This window comes from Dromiciops gliroides, chromosome 6, assembly GCF_019393635.1.
Source record: "Dromiciops gliroides isolate mDroGli1 chromosome 6, mDroGli1.pri, whole genome shotgun sequence".
Lineage (NCBI taxonomy): Eukaryota > Metazoa > Chordata > Mammalia > Microbiotheria > Microbiotheriidae > Dromiciops > Dromiciops gliroides.
In genome coordinates, this window is record NC_057866.1 from 53,260,194 (window position 1) to 53,287,704 (window position 27,511).

At 43.3% G+C, this 27,511-nt stretch overlaps 1 protein-coding gene across 3 annotated transcripts in view; it reads left to right on the forward strand.

Moving 5' to 3' along the window:
- Positions 1-27,511, forward strand: part of DKK3 (dickkopf WNT signaling pathway inhibitor 3) — a 66,001-nt gene that overhangs the window by 37,495 nt on the left and 995 nt on the right. For all 3 annotated transcript variants that reach the window (XM_043972860.1, XM_043972861.1, XM_043972862.1), the window contains exons 5-7: positions 20,903-20,995; positions 24,143-24,287; positions 26,616-26,772. In XM_043972860.1, coding sequence (XP_043828795.1) covers positions 20,903-20,995; positions 24,143-24,287; positions 26,616-26,772 — 395 coding nt within the window. The remainder of the gene's footprint in view (positions 1-20,902; positions 20,996-24,142; positions 24,288-26,615; positions 26,773-27,511) is intronic.

Genomic DNA, 27,511 nt, shown 5'->3' on the forward strand with positions numbered 1-27,511 from the left:
TGTTAAGTGTCTGAGGCCGGATTTGAACTCAGGTACTCCTGAATCCAGGGCCGGTGTTTTATCCACTGCACCACCTAGCTGCCCCTACATATTTTTTCTAAGCTCTTTAATGTCTAGTTTAATAGAAGACAACTGCATTCTCCTATCTGCTTCTGCGCTCAATCTGTTGCAAGATATTGTTTTGGTTGAAGTATAGAAAAATTCGGCTTCACACAGCTGGAAAAGGGAGGAGTATTTGAATGGGCAAACGACATCTTAGTTTTATTATGAAAATGGTTTTGACCTTCCCAACCCCCAGGAATTCAAGCACCACCTTCTATAAGAGTACCCTCTTCCTGCTTCCCTTGGGTCTTAGCATCCCCTTAATCACTATAGATTTACTTTATCTCCTATATTTACTCATCTATAACATGCTGTGATACCCCTACTAGAATGAGAGCTTCTTGAGGGGGACTGTTTCCCTTTTGTCTTTGTTCCCTTGGTTTCTTTTTGTCTTGGCATTCCCGTCCCAGCACCGGCATAGAGCAGGTTTCCCGAGTGGGACCTTCCACATACATATTCCAATGAGATACAAGGACAAAGCTAGTTCTGGAAAACTCGGAGGGTTCATGGTTCACTCCCCACCAGCAGTGTGGGCAATTTCCCTTCCAGCTACATACCAGCCTTCAGACTGGGAATGAAGCCATGTCCAGGAATTGCAGACAGTAGGAAGTTTTCCAGCCTCAGCTTGCTTAGACTCAGCTCCACCTGCATTCAATCTTACACACATTCCATTTAATTGGCCCCCATTTCCTGTAGAATTTTGGGTACCTTCTCACTCCCCAAAACCCTAGAATATTCTTGTCTTCTCTTTCAGCTGCTTGGCCCTGAAGTGAGTGGCATTGACATCCCTTGTGAAAGCAAGATATCTTCTATCTTAAGTGATGTCTAGCCAAGGCAAACACCCCCCCCCCCAACAATGGACTTGAATTATTTACATAGTTGCCTTAACTTTTAACTTCCTTTTATTGAAGGGAACAGGTTTGTCTATTCCAGGATACCCCCCCCCCCTTGTGTACCTGCACTGGTGACTAAAAGATCTTTCCTCTCTCTTTGCTGGAGGCTCATGAATACTTGTTAGTAGGGCCTAAAACCACAGCTATGCCCCTGCCCCCCTTTCTTTTGCGGGGCAATGAGGGTTAAGTGACTTGCCCAGGGTCACACAGCCAGTAAGTGTCAAATGTCTGAGGTCAAATTTGAAATCAGGTCTTCCTGAATCCAGGGCTGGTGATTTATCTATTGTGCCTCCTACCTGCCCCCGACTCAATCTCTTTTAAGGAAGTCTGAGATCCTAGGATTCTGTGATTTAGCTACAGTTACAAAAAATGAGGAGTTTCTCCCCCAGGATGACCCAGCATACATATATGGGCCCTCACATGAGTGGACGCCTGGAGGGAAGGAGGCCTGTGGGCCATCTCCACCCCAGGTTACTGAGCCAGCCTCAGAAAATGGTATGGAGTCATACTCACTATTGTTCCTCAAAGAAAACACTTGGCATTGAGTGGTCCATCTATGAGAGGTCAGAAGGAGTTCAGACCAGGATGATGACATCATCCAGTGCCTTGTCTCTGACCAGGTTCTGAAGCAGCCATACCCTTCCTGGGGAGACTTCTACTCCCCAAAGGTGATATAGCAGCCAAAAATAAAGAGGGCACTCACAGCATCATCAGTAGGTGAGAAACTGCCAAATCTCATAAAATCTGATTTTGATCTTGCTCAAATAAAGTATGCAGCATTTTATACCCATTTCTCAGGCTAATGGCACTCCCCCAGGGAGTAGGGGAACCCTAGCATTTGTCTCTTCCTCAGTGGGGAACCAGAGTCACCTGCAGGCTTCTAATTTTCTCCCAACTATAGTCAATTTGATGTGAGTTCGCCACCAGTCACTTGAACCTCACAAGAAGAAGCTAGAGGGGAAAAGAGATAGTGGTGGTGCTGGGATAAGAGTGACCTACATTGCACTTGCCTCCTCAGTGACCCCTCCCTCCCCTGTTCCTGTCAGGCTTAGGACGCATCTTCTTTTCCCCTCAACAGATGCCACTCTCTCTTTCTTTCTTCCTCTTTGTTTCTCTCTTTCTTTCTTTCTTTTTGTGGGGCAATGGGGGTTAAGTGACTTGCCCAGGGTCACACAGCTAGTAAATGTCAAGTGTCTGAGTCTGGATTTGAACTCAGGTACTCCTGAATCTAGGGCCGGTGCTTAATCCATTATGCCACCTAGCTGCCCCACCTCTCTATCTCTTAATGTGACCATAATGTATTTAATTTGATCTGTGGTATGTACCAGGCCCTTCCTGCTTAGCTGGACTCTGGCCAAAAGGGCAAAAAACGAGGGCTTCCCTGGGTACCCCAGTGTAGTTGCTACCCAGTGCTATGGGCCACCCCTACCTTGACCCTACCCACAAGCATATCGTACTCACCAGTAATTACAATCACCTCCAGACTCTGCATCCACCGTCCTGTCCCACGCAAAGACTAGTGGAGGCTTAGTACTTTGCCAAGCAAATATTTATGTCTGCCAGGACTTGGTTATCATAGTTTCTCAAATGATAAAATTCTGCCAAGCAGTACCAACCTAGGGCTCACACACCCTCTCCAGACTGCTGTGTTGTCAGGGACAGCGGGTCTATAGAACATGTCTTTCCCCCCCATCCCCAAATCAAAATGCATTCCAATTACCCACACTTGGATGCCCTTATTCTCTCTCTATCTCTCTGTTTCTGTCTCTGTCTCTGTTTCTCTCTCTTTGCAGGGCAATGAGGGTTAAGTGACTTGCCCGGGGTCACACAGCTAGTAAGTGTCAAGTGTCTGAGGCTGGATTTGAACTCAGATCCTCCTGAATCTAGGGCCGGTGCTTTATCCACTGTGCCACCTAGCTGCCCCCCTTATTTACTCTCAAACTCTGAACACAGAACCAGCTCTGAGGGCTTGGGCCCCATTCTTTCCCTCCTTTCACTTTCACTTTCCATAATGCAATACCTTCACCCCCCCCACCTGTCCTTGAGTATGTATTTATTCCATACTCCGCCTTTTCTCTCATGAACTCTGTTCTACTTCATTCTCTCAATAACTGCTGCTCCATCACACATTTCTAGGGATCAAATCCCTATTGAAGCTCTTTATATAGACCTGGTGGGAGAATTTTTGATTGGATACAGCTGCACAAATGCTGATTCTTCCCTGCAGAGCTATCTGCCTTCTTCCATTGAGATTCTTAGCCTCTGCTTTCACACCTGAGCTGACATGGACTGGGGATCCAACAGCACTGGGGGAGTTGTTTTCTCAGAGCAGATGATGATAGGGTTAGGGGAGTCACCCCTTTGGGAAAACTTTATTTTGGCAGTAAGGGGTGGGGGACCTGAAATTTATGCTTTTGTTTCTAGTACACATGCTTGGGTTAGGAGGTGGTCAATGGACCCCAATTCTTTTGCTCTCACACCTGCTCAAAATATGCATTCAATAAATGTTTGTTGAGTTGAATGGATTCAACTACTACATGCAGTGAGTGAGATCCATATGGCTTTGGCAATATCTAGTCCAAAGGGATGGTCAGAGGGAGATGGGATCAAGTTCACCCAGAGAGCCTCTTATTTTTCTATTTTATGAATTGTTTGTCCTTTTAAAGTCAGCTAGAGATCTTTTTGTGGTGGCTAAGGATTGGAAATCAAAGGAATGCCCATCAAATCAGGGAGTGGCTAAACAAGCTGTGGTATATGATGGTGATGGAATATTGTTGTGCTATAAGAAATGACAAGCAGAATAAGTTCAGAAAGGCCTGAAAAGACTTGTTTGAACTGATGCATAGTGAAATGAGCAGAAACGGGAGAATGTTGTACACAGTGACAGCAATATTGTTTGATGAAGAATTGTGAATGACAACTATTCTCAGCAATACAATGATCCAAGACAATCCCAAAGGATTAATGATGAAGCATACTATCCACCTCCAAAGGAAGAACTGATATTGATTGAACACAGACTGAAGCATGCTATTTTTCATTTTCTTTCATTTTTTCTTCTATTCAAATTTTCTTATACAAAATGACTAATATGGTAATATTTTACATAATTGCACATAACCCACGTCTGATTGCTTACTACCTCAGGAGGGGAAGGAGGAAAAGAGGGATACAATTTGGAACTCAAAACTATTAATAAAACTGTTTATTATTAAAGTCAGCAAGGTTAGGTGGTGTATACAGCACTGAACCTGGAGTCAGGAAGACCTGGGTTCAAATCCTGATCCAAACACTTATTAGCAGTATGACTGGGCAAATCATTTAATATCTGTCTACCTCAATTTCCACATCTGCAAAATGGGGGTTATAGCATCTACCTCTCAGATTTGTTATGAAGATAAACTGAGATAATGTTTCTAAAGGACTTTGCAGACTTAAATGCTAGATGTTATTATTTTGGAGTTGAAGATTGGTCATTTCCTGTTTAGGAATTCACAGGGACTCCTCTCCTCTCCTCGAAGTAGGGTGCCCATTCGTCCCATCAAGGTTGGTTGCTGAGTATGAGAGATTTGGCCCTCCCAGGCAATGTATGGATGAAGACAACCGGGATTGTTTGGTGTCCTCTGAGCTGATACCAGGACAAGGAATGTGCCATAACTTTCATGAGCACCTTGAGAAAGGATTCAGAAGGTCATGAAATCACTGTGGTCCTTTCATAAAAGAAGTGGGACATTATCCCACTCATCTTTGTCCTGCCTTGCCTTGCTCTTCCAGATGTGATACTAAGCAAATCCTTCTGGTAGGGAGCTTCAGGCAGGAATATCCACATCTGGAATAAGATGTGACTTCTGCCCACCCTTTCCCTCTCTGGATTTTCTGGGGTTGTGATCAGGCCTTCCAGGCAGCCAGGAGCAGTTGCCCTCCACAGGCCAGGACTGTAATGGTATAGTAGAGAGAAGCTGGTATGTGGAGTCCTAAGATCTGAGTTTGAATTCTAGCTGTTTGCTCACTATCTTTGTGACCTTGAGGGAGAGATTTCCCCTTAGGACCTCAGTTCCATTATCTCTAAAGTGGAGGATGGACCAGACTCGGTTATATTGATCTGGGGGCCATGATTTCTTCTTCCTCTTCCTCCTTCTTCCTCCTCCTTTTCCTTCTTCTTCCTTCTTCTTCTTCCTCTTCTTCCTTCCTTCCTTCCTTCCTTCCTTCCTTCCTTCCTTCCTTCCTTCCTTCCTTCCTTCCTTCCTTCCTTCCTTCCTTCCTTCCTTCCTTCCTTCCTTCCTTCCTCCCTCCCTCCCTCCCTCCCTTCCTTCCTTCCTTCCTTCCTTCCTTCCTTCCTTCCTTCCTTCCTTCCTTCCTTCTCCTCCTCCTCCTTCTTTCTTCTTCCTCCTTCTTCTTCCTTCTTCTTCTTTCCTTCCTCTTCCTCCTTCCTTCCTCCTCCTCCTCTTCCCTCCTCCTCTTCCTTCTTCTTCCTTCTTCTTCTTCCTTCTTCTTCTTCCTCTTCCTCCTCCTCCTCCTCCCTTCCTCCTCCTCTTCCCTCCTCCTCTTCCCTCTTCCTCCTTCTTCTTCCTCTTCTTCTTTCCTTCCTCTTCCTCCTCCTCCTCCTTCCTCCCTCCTCCTCTTCCCTCCTCCTCTTCCTTCTTCTTTCTTCTTCCTTCTTCTTCTTCCTCTTCTTCCTTCCTTCCTTCCTTCCTTCCTTCTCCTCCTCCTCCTCCTCCTCCTCTTTCTTCTTCTTCTTCCTCCCAGGGACACACAGCTAGTAAGTGTCATGTATCTGAGGCCAGATTTGAACTCAGGTTCTCCTGAATCCAGGGCTAGTGTTGGGGCAATGATTTCATTGTTATAGAGGACTCCTGGTAAGAAAACTTCCTTTCCCAGGGCAGATCAGCAATTATTATGGCAACTAGACCTGGGTTCAAATGCTACCTCTGATGGATTGATTTGATACCTGTGTGACATTGGGCAAGTGACAATTTTTCTCTGTCTCAATTTCCTCATTGCTAAAATGAAGGGGTTAGACCAGATAGCCTTTGAGCTCTCTCCCTGGTCTAACTCTATGATCCAAAGAACTGCTTGAGTCCTTGACAGATTGAGTGACTTACTCAAGGTCACCAACCATCATGAACTCAGAGGCAAGACTTGAACTCAACTCTTCATGACTGAGACTGACTCTTTTTTTTTTTTTTTAGTGAGGCAATTAGGGTTAAGTGACTTGCCCAGGGTCACACAGCTAGTAAGTGTTAAGTGTCTGAGGCCGGATTTGAACTCAGGTACTCCTGACTCCAGGGCCAGTGCTCTATCCACTGCGACACCTAGCTGCCCCGAGACTGACTTTATATGACATTCTCTTCCTTCCCCTTCTCCTTTTTCACCTTCTCTTCCTCCTCATCACAATAACAACAACAATAATAACTGATCTTTTTTGGGGGGGGGTGGCGCAATGAGGGTTAAGTGACTTGCCCAGGGTCACACACCTAGTAAGTGTTGAGTGTCTGAGGTCAAATCCAAGCTCAGGTCCTCCTGAATCCAGGGCCAGTGTTTTATCTACTGCGCCACCTAGTGGCCTCCAATAATAACTAATTCTTATAGAGTTCTTTAAGGTTTGCAAACTACCTAACTTATATAATGTCATTCAAGCCTCACAACAACTCAATGAGGTGGGTATTTTCATCCCCATTTAGTCTCTTGTTTATCCTTCCTTCTTGGAGAGGACAGTGACATCAGGAGGGTGATGTCTTAACTTACGAGGGGATTGGATTTAAGTGAGGCCGAGTTAGGCACAGCCACCAGTCTCTCTCTTGCAGGGCCGTCTGGGTCCGGTGACAAGACATGGGTCAGGATGACTGGTGGTGGCCCCCAATCCCCATTTTATGGATGAGGAAAATTAAGTTGAGGAGGTTAATGAATGTCCTGCAATCAAACAGTTAATAAGTCTTAAAGACAGGATTTGAATCCAAGTCTTCCTGACTCCAAATTCAGTCCTGTCCACTATGTTTGTGCTTGAGCTCCTCTTCTACTCTAAAGGCTAGGATCCTCTAAGGCACAGGGAATAAGCATTTATATAGTACTTACTGTGTGCCAGGCACTGCGCTAAGTGCTTTTATAAATATTATCTTATTTGATTCTCACAACAACCCTGGGAAGTAGGTAGGTGCTTTTATTATCCCCATTTTTGTTGTTGTTCAGTCATTTTCAGTTGTGTCTGACTCTTTGTGACCCCTTTTGGGGTTTTCTTGTCAAAGATGGTGGAGTGGTTTGCCATTTCCTTCTCTAGTTCATTTTACAGGTGAGGAAACAGATTAAGTGACTTGCCCAGGGTCACATAGCTAGTAAGTGCCTGAGGCTGTATTTAAACTGAGGTCTTTTTGACTCCTGAGCCAGAGCTTTATCTACTAAGCCACCAGCTAGCTACCAATGACTTTTCTTTTCTTTCCTTTTTTCTTTTCGGGGCAATGAGGGTTAAGTGACTTGCCCAGGGTCACACAACTAGTGTCAAGTGTCTGAGTCTGGATTTGAACTCAGGTCCTCCTGAATCCAGGGCCAGTACTTTATCCACTGAGCCACCTAGCTGCTCCCATACCTATGACTTTTCAGGCAGCTAAGACCCTCCCCCACCTCTTAGGGGCAAGACATATCATAGTGATCTAAGTCATATCTTTCTGGGGGAATAGGGAATTACAGAGGAATTTCTTTCACTTAATCCATCAGGACTAAATTCCTTTACAGGAAAAATATCAACATATTTCCAGCCAAAGCTCAGACTTTGGAGGAATTGACAGAGCAGGATACCAGCTAATGTGATATCTTGGTTCACTGAGGGGTCACTAGAAAATCTTTTTTCATTTCAGCCCTTGAAGTTAGAAAACTTTCCAAAACGCCTGTCTCTGTTTACTTTCCCACCCTAGTCTTGACCATCAAGGAATGTTTTCCTAGTGGTGGAAGCTCTTGCTGGGTCCCTGGGGGGAACAGAGAAGGTGGGGCATGTAGGCCAAGATAAGCACATAGAGCTTACTCATTTTCCCATGCAACCTTGTTCTCTGCTTGTTTTCTGAACGCTCTACCTGGGTGGGTTCTAGATAATCAGAGTTTTCCTGTCCTTCCCCTTTGGGGCCAACCATCCTGAATTTTCCAATTTGTAACGCTTTCTCCAAATCTGCACAGGCCAGAAATGAGTCATGGAAATTCCAGCCTCTGGAGTGATTAACTAGAAAATTGGCTTGGCATCCTTGGTGGATATTGAAGGCAATTGATGAAACTAGAAAATGACCCCTTGCATGGGCTTGGAGGAAGTCTGAGATGACTGGGCTTTGTGACAAGCTCAGCCCGAGGGTTCAAGCTTGAATGACATTGAGTAAATTGTCATCATTCTTGGTGGCTAGACTGGCTTCTGTGGATGTTTGAGATCCAAGCCCTGAATTTACTTTACACCAGGCATTTAACTTCTGTCTACCAACAGCCATTCTTTCTGTTCCCTCTAGCTGGAAAATGGGAGACGCAGAACAATTTTCTTTTTGCTGTTTTTCCATTATTTCATGACAGTGTGTGAGACCAGAGAAATTTTCCTGGCAGAGTATCTGAGCCCAAACTATGCAATTTTCCCTATCTACCCCTTCTCTTTCCTCCACAGTGGAATATAACTAAACTTGGGCCAGAGGCTGGTGGAGAATTGAGAGCAGTTTTCTAAATCTATACCTCATTTGCCAGACAATAAAACAATAATCAATATGACTTTGGCTGGTTACCTCTGGCTGTTTCTTGTGAATTCCTTATGTGGGAGGGGAAGGAAAGGGAACGTAGCTGATGAGATGGTTTCTCTCACTTGGCTGCTTGGTGGCAGTTCAATTCAACAAAAAAAATTTTTTTTTTTTAATTTTGGTGAGGCAATTGGGGTTAAGTGACTTGCCCAGGGTCACACAGCTAGTAAGTTTTAAGCGTCTGAGGCTGGATTTGAACTCAGGTTCTCCTAACTCCAGGGCTGGTGCTCCATCCACTGTGCCACCTAGCTGCCCCTCAACAAACATTTGTTAAGCACCTACTATGTGCTAGGTATCATGTTACATGCCAGGGAAATGAGGGAAAATGAAAATAATTCCTCTCAGTTCTTACCCTTCTAACTTCTACTCACCTCCTTGCCAGCAGCCTTCTTACCCTGCATATGCCTTGGTCCTATGGCTTATGTGAGATATAAATTGGATATTAGATCATAAATCTACCCTACTTAACCTTTCCCTTAATTTATCTCCCAGACTAGTAAATGGAAGAAGCTTCTGGTTTTCTAGATAGACCTTTTATTGTATGGTAGTCACAAGGCGATGTTGATTAGAAGGATAGGAGAGTAGAAACACAATACAAATCATCTTAAGTCTAGGCTTAGTCTGTATTCTGTATAAAACTCACCAAAAGCGGAAGGCCACCTTTGGGGAGAGAGACCGAGTCAAGCATGTGCTGTTAACCAAGAGCCGGGCCGAGTCAAACTCCAGTCCGCGTCTGTCTGTGCAGTGCAGCCAAGAGACCAGCGGAGCAGGAAAAAAGGCCCCACTTCCATTCTCTCCTTGCCTTTTAAGCTCACACCCCAAAAGTCAAGTGCTCAGCAGGCAATCTGGCCTGCGTCACAGGCGGACTGGTGTGCATAGCTCATGCTGTTGGTCTCCTCCCCAAAAGGGTGGTCCTAAAAAAAACTGGCGTCTCTCCATTATCTAACTGACTGTTAAAACTTTTTACCACACTTACTGGCCTGGTTGGTAAGTCCTTGGCCTAGACTACCATTTCACTTTAACCCTTGTTCCAATCCTCACTCTCCAAAGTTTTCCATTTCTTACTCTCCCCTACCCCCAGCCCCCAGCTCCCTTTAACTTTTGTCTTCATTAAAAAGTAATCTCCTTGAGAGTAAGAACTGCCTTCTTTGGCTTATATTTGCACCATCAGTGCTTAGCACACTGCTTGGCATATAATAAATGCTAGATGCTTTAAAGTATGGATTATATCCACCCACCCACCCATCCATCCATCCATCCATCCATCCACCCACCCACCCACCCATCCACCCACCCATCCATCCATCCACCCATCCATCCATCCATCCATCCATCCATCCATCCATCCATCCATCCATCCATCCATCCATCCATCCATCCATCCATCTATTCATCCATCCACCCTCCCATCCATCCATCCATCTTTCTTCCCTCAAGGAGTTTACATTCTACTGGGATATGGCAAAGGAACATTGAGGGTTTGAGACATGAACCATCAGCAAGACAATGAGATGGCTTCCACAGGTAGCTCAGATCAGAGTTTTGAAGGTACTTTGCGTCTGACCCAGGCTATCCAAGACCATCTCTTTTATTTCCTCTAGCTGGAAAATGGGAGATTTAGAACAGCCTCAGCTATTCTATCTATCATCGTATGACACTACTGAGAAGGATTCTGATACTGAATGTTTGTTGCCTTAGCCAAGTGCAGCGGCCATCAGTATGCCCCATACAGGAGTGGTCATACTTACCTATTGAATGTAGTCCCTTATCCTAAATGGGACAGATGAAAAAGTTCCAAGGTGGCTAGGACAAGGTTACCTGGACAGATGCAAGCCTGAGTGAGGGATGCACTAATTCCCTTCATCCTTGTGGCCTGTGGGGATAGGGGGGACACCTTGGGAAGAGTTCAATGATAACTCAGGGCCCCATGACCTGAGGTGATAGGACAAAGGTTAGGAATCTTGCACGGAGACTGGAGATGTCTTTTCATTGCTTCTGTGGACAGTTTGGGGTCCAGGCACTTCTACAACCTCCAAAACTAAATGTTTTAGGATTTTTTTTCACTGCAGACATGATTTCATGGATGTAGGGAACTCCTGGTGAGGAACTTAACTTGCACTTTTAGAGAAAGGATTCTTAACCTAATTTGGGGCAGTGAGGTGGTGCAGTGGATAAAACCTACAGTTAGAAAGACTGGAGCTCAACTTTGACTTTAGACACTTATTAGCTGTGTGATCCTGAGCAAGACACTTAATCCCTGCTTGCCTCAGTTTCCTCATCTATAAATTGGGATAATACTAACACCTACCTCCCAAGGTTGTTGTAAGGACCAAGTGAGATAATAATTGTAAAGCATTTAGTATAATGATTTGCACATTGTAGGCACTATATTAGGAAACTGAGTTTAAGTGACTTGTTCAGGGTCACACGGTTAGTAAATGTCTGAGACCAGATTTGAACTCAGGAAGATAAGTCCACGCAGACTCATCTGTCTTGAGGATTAGCAGTTCCTTCTCATGAGTCTAGCAACAGCTATGCTAGTTGTGCCAAGTCAGCAAAAGGCGACTTTGGAGCTGGATGGGCTGGGTTTGGTAATGGTGGCAGGGCCGACACATGAGAACAGCATGTGCTGGTATCAAAGGATTTTTTTGGGGGGGGGGCAAGGCAATGAGGGTTAAGTGACTTGCCCAGGGTCACACAGCTAATAAGTGTCAAGTGTCTGGGCCAGATTTGAACTCAGGTCTTCCTGAATCCAGGGTTGGTGCTTTATCCACTGTGACACCAAGCTGTCCCCTCATTATCAAAGGATTAGTAGAATGGAAAAGCTCTTTGAGGACAGAGAGCATACCTTTTTTTTTTTTGTCTCTTTGCCCCCAGCACCTAGGACAGCGCCTGGCACATAGAAAGCACTTAATGATTGCTGATGGATTGTCCAGGAAAATACCAGCTTCCTGGATTTTCTAGACCCTGATTTTGTCAGAGAGGTTCTTAAGGTCTGATGTTAGTGTGCATGGGTTTCCAAGGGCAGCCTCTGTCCTTGTAGTATTAGTAGAAAAAGCACTAAATTTGGAGAGAGGGGATTCAAGTTCAAATTCTGGTTCTGTGTGATGCTAAGCAAATCGCTTTCCTTTCCTGGGCTTCATCACACAGTCCCGCTGTGTGATCCTGAAAATCCTTTCCAGTCCCTAAATCCTATAATCTTGTGACTATGTAGTTAATAGTGTGTGTGTGGGGGGAGGGTTGTTGTGAGGTTTCACAGCATTTTAACGTGTGCTCGTCAACTGCTCCTCCCAGCTGGCTGGGGTAGTTATTTGACTCTTCTGGCTCCCTGCCCTGTCGGCAGAAATTTTCCATGTCTGAGTAACTTAGACCCAGAAGGTCGGGGCTAAGGAGGACCTCATTTCACCAGTGAGGAAAATTTGCTGAAAGCCCTGTAGCGAGAGTGCCCAGACTCAATCCCAGGTCTCCTACATAAAGTGCTGAGCATAGGGCCCGACCCACAGGAGATGCCTATTAAATGCTTGTCCCCCTTGCTGGTCACTGCACCACATGGCCTCCCTTGGAAGGGATCCATCTAGAGTGGTTCCCCTGGCATAGATTGGGTAGTGTCGTCAGCCCTAGCTCCACCTGGTTTGGCTCTTCTCCTTGCCTGTGACTTCTGGCAGGACCTGGCTGCTAGAAGCCTGGGCACAGCCACCTTGTCCTCCTTTATCTGTTTGTTCTGCCCTATCTCTATGAGATAGAGGAGAGAGGATCCGCAGCCATTGGGTGATAGATAGCATGAGGGACACAGTGGGCAGTGGAAGGAGATGAATTCTGAAGAGGGGATTGGAGGAAGAGGAGTCTGGAAAATGGTGGGATGGTAAAGTCAGCCTGTGGGTTCTCTCGGAGTAGCGCTAGCACAGCTCTAATCTCTTAAGGATCAAGGAGCCCCCCCAAAAGAACACCATTCCCCCTTCTCTGCTCACCCTCACCCCACCATCCCATCTACCTCCCTGTCTGCAGCCATCAGGCAGTAGATTGCAACCAGGGCCCCATAAAGTTGTTGCATTAGTGAAAACAGCAATAATAATAAAACTTTTAAAATCCCATCGACATTATGTTTCTGGAAAAAGCCTCTGTCAGCTTTTCACCAATAAAGCTGTCTGGCTCACCTTCTCCCTTTGCAGATGGGAATGCTCAGTGCAGCCCAACCCTGTCATCTGGAAAGGCTGAGCCACCCTTGGGGCCCAAGGCTCAGAGACTTATTGATATTCCATGATTCTGGGGGTTGGGGTTGGGGTGGGGCAGAAATTAAATGTCTGCCCAAGCAGCCCATGCCCAGGTTGGGGTCAAGAGGGCAAGGGAAGTCTTTCTCTTCCTTCCAGAGGGCTGGTTCTCATTTGGCAAAGGCATAAGGGCACTTCCTGGCCCAGGGACCCAGGGTGGAAACTAGGGTCCCCTCTACCCTAGGAAAAGTGAGGCACTTTGATTTCTGGCCCAATCCTTCTCTCTTGATGGCAGCCCACGTTTCTCTTGGCTCTACCAACCACAGGGACCCTCATTTCCCAGACATTCCCTCCCCAGACCAGGCACTCAGCCCTGAGCCCTGAGACGTGTCCTTCTCCAATGACTTTGAACCGCTAACAAACCATCTCTCTTGCTGTCCCATACACAGAGAAAGGTAGATTTCAATCTCATGTACTTCCTTTGTGATTTGCACATCCATCATCTCTTACACAAACCATACAGTCTGCATTCTCTATATCATACACTCAACTGGACTTTCACACACAAACTCACAGGACATACTCACACTCATACACTCATACAAACCTATCACTCACACCCTCTCAGCCAGACTACACTTTCTTACACATGCTCTCTCTCTCTCTCTCTCTCTCTCTCTCTCTCTCTCTCTCTCTCTCACAACACACGCACACACACACACACACACACACACACACACACACATAAGCACAAATGCACACACAATCAACAAATAATTTGTCAAGTACCTATTCTGTTCCAGGCATTGTGCTAGGCTCTTGGGAAACTAGTACAAAGAATGAGACAATTCCTACTCACAAAGAGCTAACTTTCCAGTAAGGGATATGACAAGTACATTTAAAAATATATTCACCAGAAAAATAAAGTGAATACATTCAAATACACAGAAAGTCATTCAATGCAAGGTAGTATGAGCATGAGCACACCGGGAGTGGCGAGATCAGGGAAAGCTTCGCGCAGAAGATGATGCTTATAAATTGCATCTTAAGGAAGAGAAGGACTTTAGGAGGCAGAGGTGAGAAGCCAGCAGGGCTGGGAGTGAATTCCAGGTACGTGCCATGGCTGGCAGAAAGAGACAGAGAAGGGAGATGGAGTTTCTTGTATGAAGAACACAGAGGAAGTCAATTTGACCCCATTGCAGGGTACAAATGGTTTAGTCATGTCCAACGAGGCTAGAAAGATAGTTTGGAACCAGGCTTTTTTGGGCTTTAAAAGCTGAACAAAAAAGGTTGATTTTCTTCTAAAGGCAACAGGAAGTCACAGGAGTTGGTTGAGTCACATGGCCAGACTTGGGTTTAAGGAAAATCACTTTGGCCACAGTATAGAGGATGGATCAAGTGGAAAGAGGCTTGAGGCAGGGAGATCAATCAGGAGGCTGTTGCAATAATCTGGGCAAAGGTGGTAGGACCCTGTACTAAGGTGGGACTTGTGCCAGAGGCAAGAAGGGATCAGATTCAAGATTTCTTGGGAGGTAGAAAGAGGCATGCTTGTGATCAGTTTCCAGGCCCTCTAGTTCCCATTTTATTTTGGCACCAAGAAGTTCCCAGCATTCCAGGCAGGTCCTGCTCTCATCCCCACAACAGAAACTAGAGAGAGAGAACCACAAGGACATGCAGCTCTGCCTCCTCACTCTGTATTCTTGATGAAGGATACTGCCCTCTTCCCCCTCCCCTGCCACCCTTGTCCTCCTTTTTGCTCCCTTTTTATTTTCCTTTCCTTTCATTGTTTTGGGATGGTAGAGAGTGCTAGGCTTAGAATCAGGAGAGACCCTGGTTAAAACACTGGTTCTGTCACTTACTAGCTGGCTTCCCACAGGCATATCATGTGACCTCTCTGAACTTTAATTTTCTCATCTTTAAAATGGGGCTAAACAGGGGGGCAGCTAGGTGGCACAGTGATAGAGCACTGGCCCTAGATTCAGGAGGACCTGAGTTTAAATTCAGCCTCAGACACTTGACATTTACTAGCTGTGTGACCCTGGACAAGTCACTTAACCCCCATTGCCTCACCAAAAAAAAAATGGGGCTAAACATACCCCTAAGAACACTCTTGCAAAGGATTATTAGGAGGATCTAAAGAGACGATATATGTAAAGAGCTTTGAAAACCTTCAAGTGCTATATAAATGGCAGTCATTCTTATTGTTGTTGATGCTATTATATTTGCTACTAGAGGGCAGACTCCATTATTTCCCAATATAAAGTACAGTATTTTCCCAGGGCCTGGGGGGGGGGGATGGTCAAAATGAGACAATGATGATCTGTCCCAGGCTCTTAGCCTGCCTTCCCACCTTGCCATGCCATCTATGACAGTGACTACTGTCTCCTCAGTTCTGGATTGCTGGAATATCTAAAAGGATAGCAGGTCCCAGAGATTCGGATTTTGCAGTCTCTCTTCCCCTATTCTCTTCTATCCTCTCTTCTCCTCACTTTCCCTCCCCTCTCCTCACCTCCTTTCTCCTCCCCTCTCCTCTTCCTCTTTCCTCTCCCCTCCCTTTCAATCTTCTCCCTTCTCTTCTCCTTCCCACTCCTTTCCCCACTTCTCTCTCCTGTGCTCTGCTCTCCCCCAACATTCATTTTCTCTCTTTCCTCTCTCCTCAGCCTTTAAGCAAGTCAGCCTAACTCTTCCTGTGTCCTCACTGTAAGGCCTGGAACTAATTAGTTTCTAAATTAAATCCATCTGCTCAGTGTATTAAAACCAATCCTTAGGGTATCTGCATTACTGTTTTAGGGTGTGCACAAGTAAAGGACACAAGCACATAAGGTTTGGACTGTGGAGGGTCAGGGGGTGGGAAGAAGAACAGGAGGCAGGTGTTGGAGTGGGAAAAAGCACTGGGCTCAGTTAAGAGACATGGGCTCTTTTTAAAGAATTATATTTTATTTTCCCCAATTACACATTAAAACAGTTTAAAACATTAAAAAAAAAGTTTTGAGCTCCAAATTCTATCCTTTGCTTCCTTCTTCCCCTCCCCCCTCTCTGAGACAGTAAGCAATCCAGTATAGGTTATATATGTGCAATCATGTAAAAGGTGTCCATATTAGTCATTTTGTACAAGAAGACTTGAAAGAAAGAAAGAAAGGAAGGAAGGAAGGAAGGAAGAAAGAAAGAAAGAGAGAGAGAGAGAGAAAGAAAGGAAGAAAGAAAGGAAAAAAGAGGGAAGGAGGGAGGAAGGAAAATAGTATGATTCAGTCTGTATTCAGACAATTTCAGTTCTTTTTCTGGAAGTGGATAGAATAGCTCATCACGAGAACTTTGGGATTGTCTTGGATCATTGTATTCCTGAGAATAGCTGTCATTCACAATTCATTGTACAGTATTGCTGTTACTCTGTATAACATTCTCCTGTTTCTGCTCACTTCACTTTGCATCAGTTCATGTAAGTCTTTCCAGGTTTTTCTGAAATCTTCTTGACTTGTCATTTTTTATAGCACAATAATATTCTATAGCACAGCTTATTCAGCCATTTCTCAATTATTGAGCATTCCCTCAAAAGTTCCAATTCTTAGCCACCACAAAAAGAGCTGCAATAAACATTTTGGTACAAATAGGTCCTTTTCCCTTTTTAATTTTTTAAAATTTCTTTGTGATATAGACCTAGCAGTGGTATTGCTGGATCAAAGGGTATGCATAATTTTATAGCCCTTTGGTCATAGTTCCACATTGCTCTCCAGAATGATTGAATTAGTTCTCAACTAGACAACAGTGCATTAGTGAGACCTGGGTTCTAAACCTGATTTGCCATTAACTTTCTGCGTGACCTTAAATAGGTCATTTCTCCTTGATGGGCTTTTATTTCCTTATCTGTAATATGATGGAATCAAATTAGATGTTCTCCAAGGACTTTTCCTTGTGGTGCTACATGAAGAATAACTTTGGGGAGGGGTTAGGTGCAGTGTAAAAATTAAGGTGAGGGGGCAGCTAGATGGAGCAGTGGAGAAAGCACTGGCCCTGGACTCAGGAGGACCTGAGTTCAAATCCAGCCTTGGACACTTGACACTTACTAGCTGTGTGACCCTGGGCAAGTCACTTAACCCTCATTGCCCTGCCCCCCCCCCAAATAAGGTGAGACCCAATGTTATTTGGCATAAATGTCTTGGGTCTTCTGTTCTATGGGTACAATTAGGTGGGAACACTTGAGAAAATACTAACTGAGCTTGGAGATGAGATAGACTAGAAAGTACAATGTTGGTTCCTGATGGTGCAAGCTGACCCCTGAATGAGACCTCAAAGAACGGCTGATCCTATGCTAGCCATTGTATTTGATGCTCTTGATGAAGCGGATGAAACAGCATCTCCCACTCCCCAGAATGAACAACTCTTTATTCCATGAACTACCTGCAATACTTCTCCCCACATTTTTATCCCTTCCTCTCACATTATCTCACAACTTCTTGTCAATTCCATCTCCAAAACATCTCTTACCTCTTCACCTTATCTCTATTTCTTTTCTCTTTCTGTATCCAAACACATCCTTTATACGCATGGCAGAGTAGTTTTCTTATACAGAAAGAGGGCATGTCACTCTCTTGCCCAAAATCTCTTCATGACACCAGGTGGTCTACCAAGTAATGTTACCTAATATAACGTACAAGATGGAAGGCTAAACATTTTCTCCTATACTCATGACCTCTCATACTTTTCCAAAATAGAAATTATGCATGAAGGATAAAGCAATTTTAGCTATCTCCACAGCCAAGGTCACTAACAACCAAAATGAGGTAAAAACTCAATTAACTAACGGCAGAAAAGCCTAATTCCCCAAACTCTAACAAGCTCATTCAAGACCTCCTCCATTGCCACCCACCATAAGGGCAGGGATGCATAAACTGATCCACAGGCTTGCAGTAGAATACAACCCTCCTCCTAGTGCCATGGAAAATAAAAAGGCAGACAGATGCTTGGTTGTTTTTTTTTCTGGGGTAGCAATGAGGTCACACTCTGTTCTGTAGAAAGAACTGAGGAAACTGAGGCAGGACATGTATGTGACTGAGTGTCATTCCACTAAGCCTGAGGGAAAGAGTCCAGCATCTAGCTGGGGCCAGTTCTATTCCCTTAGAAGTCATTTGGGGCAAATGCTAAGGGCAGTGAAACCTGAATTGCTCAGCATGGATAGAGACTTAGGCAGATTTAAGGTCCATCCTCTAGGGAAATTGTTATCAAAAGGTAAGGAATCAGAAAGTGAGCAATGGGGGAAAATAAAGGGGAAAGACTAAAATTGCCAGAGGTTTTGAGAGGAAAAGCATAAGCATATAAACCGATGGGGAAGATAATAATAGAAGGGAATATGGTCTCCAGATCAGCTAAAAGACTTCAGACAGTTATGAATAAATATTGCAAGATAAAGGAAAGTGAATTAATGCTTGATGAAGCAGAAGAATCTGTGGATTCTCAAGAGATCATAGAACCAATCATAGCCTTCCTGAATGGTTTAAAAGAGAAATAAAAATGGTGAAAGTAGAATTTATTGCCTATGATCTCTCAGGAAGAAGAGAGCAATAGGAGAGTGGGTGAAGAGAGGAATTGAAAAAGGGGGAAAACAAGGGGAAAATCTTGTTTCAGTAGAAGGATGGAGTACTACTGATAAATGGAGAGATAGGCCATAAAGAAATATGGGGACATAGTAGTGAGTACAACCTGCAGGGATTTGGTGCTTAGAGACACTACCCATCCAGTCCTAGGGTAAAAAGAATCAGGGCTTCTGGGGGCAATTGACATCCAGAAGTTTGGGAAGGCATGGACCCAGGGATGAGCATGCATGACAAATGGGGGAGAAATTCCTATAAGAAGGCAAAGGTTAATAACGAACTGCACAATTAGAGACAAGAGGCAATATCTGCTCTATCATCTGCAGGAAGTAATATTTCTAAGAGTGAGTGGTATAAGAAGAAAAAGGGGTCCAGGGAGCAATATCCATAAGGCAATAATTATTTAGAAGAGGGAACCCAAAATAGGAATCTTAGATGCTTTCATTCCATGAAGAATACAAAGGTTAAAGGACCAAATGAGTGTAACAGTCATGAATTAAAGAATAAAAATTTAGAATCAAAGCCAAGATAAATTATTAAGAGAATGAGGGAGGGGTAGCTAGGTGGCACAGTGGATAGAGCACCGGCCCTGGATTCAGGAGGACCTGAGTTCAAATCTGGCCTCAGACACTTAACACTTACTAGCTGTGTGAGTCTGAGCAAGTCACTTAACCCCAATCCCCCCCCCCCAAAACACACACACACAAAGAGAATGAGGGAGAGAAATCCTTTTTTTTAGAAAAAGGTGCTGATAGGGGGCGGCTAGGTGGTGCAGTGGATAAAGCACCAGCCCTGGATTCAGGAATACCTGAGTTCAAATCCGACCTCAGACACTTGACACTTACCAGCTGTGTGACCCTGGGCAAGTCACTTAACCCCCATTGTCCCGAAAAAAAAAAAACTAACAAAGAAGACAAGTTAAAGGGAAGGAGAAGCAAGGAGATTTTATTTGCCTACTTAACTGAAAGGGAAAGAATTAAATAGCTAGGTAAAAGGAAGAAAAAAAAAGGAACTAATAAATAAAACACCAAAAGAAAAGAAAGGATAACAAACCAAATAACACTTCATCACTTTGGGAAGCATCCAAGCAGCAGAGTCCTTTTCTGAGAGTACAGCATGAGGACCTTTGCTGGAACTGGTCTCAGGCATTGAAGACCCTTCCAATCTGGTGCCACTCGTCTTCCAAATCAGTGGTATCAAACTCAAATAAAATCTGGGGCCACTAATCCATACATAAAGATCCCTGCATACTACATAATGACTTAGTTTTAAAATATATTATCTATGTTTTATTGTATTTTTATTCTATTAAAGAAGTGCCCAAGTACATTTTCATCTGGCTTGGGTCACAATCAGGAATGGCATGTTTTGACATTTCTGTTCCAGCTTTATCTGACACTACTTATTGCTCTCTACATATTCTACATTCTAGCCTAATCCACCCCCTCTTCAACCTTTACATGCTATCCTTCCTCGGTGCCTTTGCTCACACAGTTCCACCTGCCTGAAATGCTCTCCCCTCATCCTGTTGAATTCTTCCCTATCATTGAAAGTCTGATTCAAATGTCTCCTCCTTTGGGAAACCTTTTGTGATTCCTATTATTAGCAGTGACTTCACCTAGTACATCCTTAGGCACTTAGCATGTATTAGTTTGCATTGTAGTTATCTATACTCACTATGTGCCTCTTCTATTCAAAGCTCAATTTAAATTCAATATCAGAAACACTCATTAAAATGTCAAGACCTGTTTTGGGGAAGAGATTGAAACCCTGGCCTCAGATGTGACACTTAAATTGAAAAGTAAACACACAAAAACCTCTCTGAAAGTGGAGAATAGACAATGTTTTGTCTAAACTCGATCTCTTCCCCAGCATGGAGCACAGGGTTCTGCAGACAGTAGGTGCTTAATAAGTATTTGTAGAATTGGATTAAATGGAGCTGTGGGAGTGATATAGAGTTTACACTCTGTATCTGTTTACTCATTAGCATGCGATAGCAACTATTTTTAACTACACTGTAATACCATTTTAGGTTTTTCAAAGAGCTTGGTGCTACTTTTAGTCACAAGTTATAGAGGGAAGAGTGCTAGGTTGGAGGGAGCTGTGCTTGAATTCTACCTTTGAGAACCTGGGAAGGTCACTTCAGCCTCAGCTTCCTTATCTGTGAAATGGGGATAATGGTAGCCCCCACCTCACAGCTTTGTTGTGAGTCTCAAATGAGATCTGTGAATGTATAGATAATTGCTACAGAAGCCTTCCCCCTCCTGGATGTCTTTCGGCAACAAATCAATTAAACACTCAGCCCGTGTGATGAGAGCTATTTTGTTCAATGACTTAACAAAGTTTCTTTCCTCTTCTAGGAGTGTATCATCGATGAGGACTGTGGAATGGGCAAATATTGCCAGTTTTCCAGTTTTGAATATACTTGTGAACTCTGTAAGAGCCAACAAATGGTAAGCATTCAACCCCTGTGCAGGAATCTGGTATTGTTCTCTTAGAAGCCTCTTTGCAGATGCCTCAAAGTCTGACTTTGGTACTGGCTCCCTCTCCATGGAAAATGTCACAATTCCAGAATCCTGTGTATACTGGGGAGGGTTTTTGTTTATTGCCTCACTGGACATCCCACAACCCCTAGTATTCCTAAAAATACCAAAGATAACACAATCCATTTGGAGACCTCTCAGAAGAGGCGAGACAGTCCCACAAAGAAAACTCTAAATCAAGTCTTGGCTATTTCCAGTAGTACGGACCCCTTTCTGACTACCATATTAGAGTGAGAAGGGCCAGTAGCATCTTTGCCTCCTAGCCAGATTGGGGATGTGATGTGTGGGGCCAGACCTTTAGCCCTTAACTTGGGCTAGAGAAAGAAGGAGGACCTTGTAGAGAAATGCCCCTGTACCTTATTTAGGTCTATAGAGAGTCATCCATTGTTTGTGGAGAACATAGGGATAAAAACATTCATTAACATACTAGACCTGCTGGGAAAATAAAAATGCTTATTACCTATGAGAAATACTTATATTATACTTATTAAATATGAATCATATAATACTCTATAAGAAAGAATAATTCCCATTTCTTTAATAAATAATTATTCTGAATTTGACAAACACCTCTTCCCCCAAAAAACTCCATGTACAAAACACAAGAAAGAATCTCTAATGTGTACAATTTGTTTTTTAAGTGTATATAATACATTCAATGTATTATTTCCAAAACTGTCCTGTTTTTCTGTGTTTCTTCTGACCTTCCTTCTATTCTTTTCTGTGCATTTAAAAAATGAATGATGGGGGCAGCTAGGTGGTGCAGTGGATAAAGCACTGGCCTTGGATTCAGGAGGACCTGAGTTCAAATTTGGCCTCAGACACTTGACACTAGCTGTGTGACCCTGGGCAAGTCACTTAACCCCAATTGCCTCACCAAAAAACAAAACAAAAACAAAACAAAAAAAGAATGACTCTTCTTCCCCCCCCTTTTTTTTTTGGCAACAATATCACTACCTCCCCCGCTCTTTTAAGTCTCCTTACCCTCCATCCCCCGAATAAAGAATGCAGTTCTTTTAACAAAGAAGTATAGTGTAGCAAAACAAGTCTACACATTTGCCAGGTCCAAAAAAGCATGTATCATTTGACGTCCCAAGTCCATCATCTCACTGTCAGGAGGGGGGGTAGCATGTTTTATCATTAGTCCTCCAGAGTTTTCATTAGTCATTGCATTAATTAGAATCCTTAAGTCTCTTAAAATAGTTATTTTTCAATGTTGTTACTGTACAGATAATTCTTCTTCTTCTCACTTCAATCTGTATCACTTTCTCTAGAAACATCTTTTAAATCATGTTATAGTACTATAATATCCCATTACCTTCATATACCATGATTTGTTCAGCCATTCTGTGATTGATGAGTACCAAATTTGTTTCCAGTTCTTTCCTACAAACAGAAAGAACTGCTATAAATATATTTCTATATTTAAGTCTTTTTTTCTTTCTTTGATATCTTTGGGGTATAGAACCACTAGTGGCATCACTGGGTCAATGGGCACACACAGTTTAGTGACTGGTAGCAAAGTTCCAAATTGCTTTCCAAAATATCTGGACCAATTCATGATTCCATCACCAATGCACTGATTTGCCTGTCTTCTTATCCCTTCCAAAATTTGTTATCATTCTTTTGTTGTCACCTTTGCTAATCTGATAGGCATTAAATCGAATTTCAGAGTTGTTTTAATTTGCATCTTTGCAATTATTAGTGATTTGAAGAATTTTTTTTATACAACTTGACAGTTTGATTTTTTCCTTTGAGAACTGTCTTTTCATAACCCTTGACAATTTATCTATATGGGAATGCCTGCCATTTAAAAATATTTGAATCAGTTTCTTATATATCTTGGAAATGAGACCTTTATCAAAAAAACTTGCCATAAAGATTTCACCCTAATTAACTGCTTTTCTTTTAATTTTTAGCTGTATTGTTTTTGTTTATACAAGAGCTCTTCAATTATATGTAACCAAAATTGGCTACTATATTTTTTATGATCCTTTCTATCCCTTGACTGATCAAGAATTCTTCCCCCTTCCATAGATGTGGAAGATAATTTTTTCCTTGCTGTTCTATTTTATGATTTTGATACATAGGTCATATATCATAGGTCACATAGCTATATATCTATTTTGATATATAGGTCATATATCATAGGTCACATAGCTATATATCTATTTTGATACAGAGGTCATAGCTTATTGTGGGATATGGTATGAAATGGTCTAAACTTTATTTCAGCCACAGACTGGTTTCGTTTTTCCTGAAGTTTTTGTGAAATAGTAACTCCTTGCCCCAGTGGTTGCAGTTTTGGGATTCATAGACTATTATGTAACTCACGTTTGTATAACACTTGCTGTTTATAAATCTCTTCCCTCAAATTGGCTTTGCGAGATAGGTAATAAAAATACTATTATTCTCATTTTACAGATGAGGCAACTGATGCTCAAAAAAAGGGGTAGTGTCTTTTCCAGTATCATATAGTTAGTTAATGGTTGACTACCAATATGGCCCCAGGAACTTGGAATTCAAAGCCATGGCTGTTCTGACTCTACCAAAATTTCAAAGTTAAAGTGTACAATTTAACTGGAGGAGTTCGCTATTAAAAGAATCATGCACTGAATCATTTTTTAATGTGAATAATCAGGTAGTTTCTAGTTGAGCTACTTTGCAAAATCATAAATTTATGCATTAGGCATTTCTTTTTCTTTTTTTTTTGTGGGGCAATGAGGGTTAAGTGACTTGCCCAAGGTCACACAGCTAGTAAGTTCAATTCTGAGGTCAGAATTGAACTCAGGTCTTCCTGAATCCAAGGCCAGTGTTTTTTCCACTGCACCACCTAGCTGCCCCATGGCATTTCTAAGGTGTGTGTCTCTCCCCATCCAAACCTACTGTTCGCTGTTGGCTTTATACCCAGAATTTTCCAGGCCCTTGTGGCCTAGCTCACAATTCTGCCATTACTACTAACCCATTAGCCCCACCCAGTTTCCCTATCTCTGTCTTGTCCTAACCTCTGTCCAGGCCTGAAGGCCCTCATCTCATTTTTTTGTCACCTTTCTCAAGAGCTGCTCAAGAGATAGTGAATGCTGCGGGGACCAGCTCTGTGTCTGGGGTCATTGTGTAAAAACTGCTTCAAAGGGTAGTAACGGGACCATCTGTGACAACCAGCAAGGCTGCCAGCCGGGCCTATGCTGCGCTTTTCAGAAAGGTAGGTGGCCTCCCCCTTCTCAGCCTCGTGAGCTGTTCTCTGTAGTTCAGAAAAGCCCTGTTTCAATAAGACTGTCAGGTAGTAGGATGCATGAATCAAGATTATTCCTAGAATTGCAGAATCTCCGAGTTGCAAGGGATTTGAGGTGTCTAATCCAACTTGTACCTGAGCAAGAATCCTTTCTACAATATTCCTGCCTGTCCTTGAAACACTCTAGTGAGGAAGGACTGAAGTATTTCCATCCCATTTTTGGATAGTACTAATTTTGTTAGGAAGTTTTTCTTGACATATTCAATTTTGCCCTCTGAGTCCAAGCTGAACAAGCCTAATCCCACTTTTGTATATGCCAGCCCCTCAAAGAATTGAAGTGTTTATCATATCAAGGATGCTAAGGAACCTCCCTCTATGACACTCCAATGATGAGGAACCCACTGCTTCCTCAAGCAGTCTATTTTGGAAAGGTCTGATTTGGGGGAAATGTCTTTTAGAATCTAAGCAAAACAAGCCATGTGTGTGTGTGTGTGTGTGTGTGTGTGTGTGTGTGTGTGTGTGTGTGTGTGTGTGTGTGTGTAGAGGTCTGGAAACAGAGACTCCAGTGCTATGCTAAAGGAGGGTGGGCCTGGTGTACTAATTCCTTCTTTCCAGGAATCCCCCTAATCGCTAGTTTAATATCCAGACAGAAAGGCTAGTTCTCAGCTGAGTAAGAACCAAATCTTCTTCACTCTCAGTATCAGGAGACTGGAGGAGCAAGGAAATCATTCAAGTGGTGACTTTAGAATGATAAAAATTGGGCTTTTTTTTTTTTAAGTGTTCAAGATATTTTCTGTTCTAATTTGGGTTCCAGAAGCAGCAAAGTCCAGCCATTCACCTGACTGATTGACTGACTGATTTGTTCAACAAGTATTTCTAGGCTCAGAGAATACAAAAGCATAAATAAAAGTCATTGCCCTCAAGGAGTAGAACTACTTGGGAAAACAAAAACAGTATGTAGAAGATTGGGTGCAAAATATATACAAAGGGGGAAGGGCACTAACATCTGGGAGACAAGGATAGGTTTCCTATAGGAGGTAACATCTGAGTTGAGCTTTGACGGAAATGAGGGAGGGGATAGATGAGAGTGGCAATATGGAATGCAATATTATTTACCAGAAATAACACACAGGTCTGGTTAGCTGGAGCATAGAATGTATGGAGAGTAAGGTACTAAAAACCTGAAAGGATATGCTGGAGTCATTTTGTAAAACACTTGGAAGCCACAGAAAACCACTGGAGTGGTTCTTAAGCATGGGAGCGATATGGTTGGATCTGTGCTTTAAAAGTAACAATGCAGTTATTGTGTAGAGGAGGGTTTGGAGAGAGGAGAGATGGGAGGCTGGGAAACTAACGGGGAGGCTACTATGGTAGTCTATGTGAAAAGTAATGAGGCTCTGAAGTGGGGTGGTGAATCTGGATGGAGCAGACATACTGTGGAAGTAAAAGTAATTATTAAGACTTGGTAACTTGGCAATATGAGTAAGGTGTCAAATGTGATTCTGAGGTTGGAAGCATGGGTGACTGGTGATGCTCTCAACAAAATGGGGAAGTTTGGAAGACGTCAGTTTTGAGGGCAAAGAATGAGTTCTGTTTGGGATATGTTTGAAATGATTATGGGATATTCCATTGGGAGACCAGAAATGGAAGTCATCTGCATAGATGTGATGATTAAACCCAAGGGACCTTATAAGATCATAGAGGTTGTAAAGAACCCCTAAGGCATAATCTATGTGTAAGGGGTGGGACATGGATGATTATCAAATGGAAAGAAATAACCAGACAGGTTGGAGAACCAGGAGAAGAGTACCACAACAGTCTAGGGAGGCGAGAGTATTTAGGTCCTAGGAGTAGAGAGTGGCAAACAGTTTAAAATGTTGCACAGGTCAAGAAAGAAAAGGAATATGAAAATGCAGTTGGATGGGCAATGAAGAGATGAATGAGCGAGTGAAAAGTTTGCTTAATATAAGCAAAGCAGTGTACAAAGTGCAAGATAGTCCCTGACCTCAAGGAAGGTATATTCTAATTTGGGAGCTCACTGGAAACCTGGGACAGAGAAGTTTCAGCTGAGTAATGAGGTTGGAAGCCAGATTGCGATGGGATATAAAGTAAAATGATTTCCTTCACAACTGGTTATTTAGAGGCAGTAGGAGTGGGAGGTAAGCAAGTGGAGGCAGTGAGAATAGGTCTTTTTCTTACCCACTGGGTAAGCTCAAGGGTAAGAACATATCGTATTTCTTCTGTATCCCCCATGTAGCTTAGAGAAGAGTTCAGTAAGGGTTTGTCGCCCTCTTGCAGGGCTGCTGTTTCCTGTGTGCACACCATTGCCGGTGGAGGGAGAACCCTGCCACGACCCTTCTAATAGACTCCTGGATCTAATCACATGGGAGCTGGAGCCTGATGGGGCGCTAGACCGATGCCCATGTGCCACTGGTTTAATCTGCCAGCCACACAGGTGAGTTCTCCTTCCTTCAATCAGAACACAATTTAGATCACTAGGTTCCCAGCACACACGGGCCATCTTATCTCATCTTTTTGTCATACAGTTCCAAGCATTACTATAGTTGTATCAAAAATCTCAGAAGTTGGAAGGAGAGTTGAGACCCTCTGTATCAACGCCATTAACTTTTTTTTTGGCGAGGCAATTGGGGTTAAGTGACTTGCCCAGGGTCACACAGCTAGTGTTAAGTGTCTAAGGCCATATTTGAACTCAGGTCTTCCTGACTCCAAGGCCAGTACTCTATCCACTGTGTCACCTAGCTGCCCCAACCCCATTAACTTCTACAGCACTAACAAGTGGTTGTCCATTCCTTGGTGGATGCTGCCAGAGCCCTTCTTGTATGACAGCCCTTTACAATGTTGTACAGTTTGAATGAGTAGGAAGTTATGCCAGATAGTGAGGTAAAATGTCTCCCTCTAACTTTTATTCTACCCCACTGATCTGCCCACTGGGGCCAAGCAGTACAAGTCTACATACCAGTCCTTCATAAGTTTCCCAATTAGAAGGGCCACATTAGGGAAAACTACGAGACAGCAGAGCCTGGACTCTGGAGTCATAGAACCTGGGTTCAAACCCTAGGTTTGACACAATACTCTCATGATATTAGGCAAGCACTTGACCTCCTTGTTTCTTCCATAAAATGAAGGGGTTGGACTAGATGGCTCCTAAGATCCCTTCAAGTTCCAAACCTATG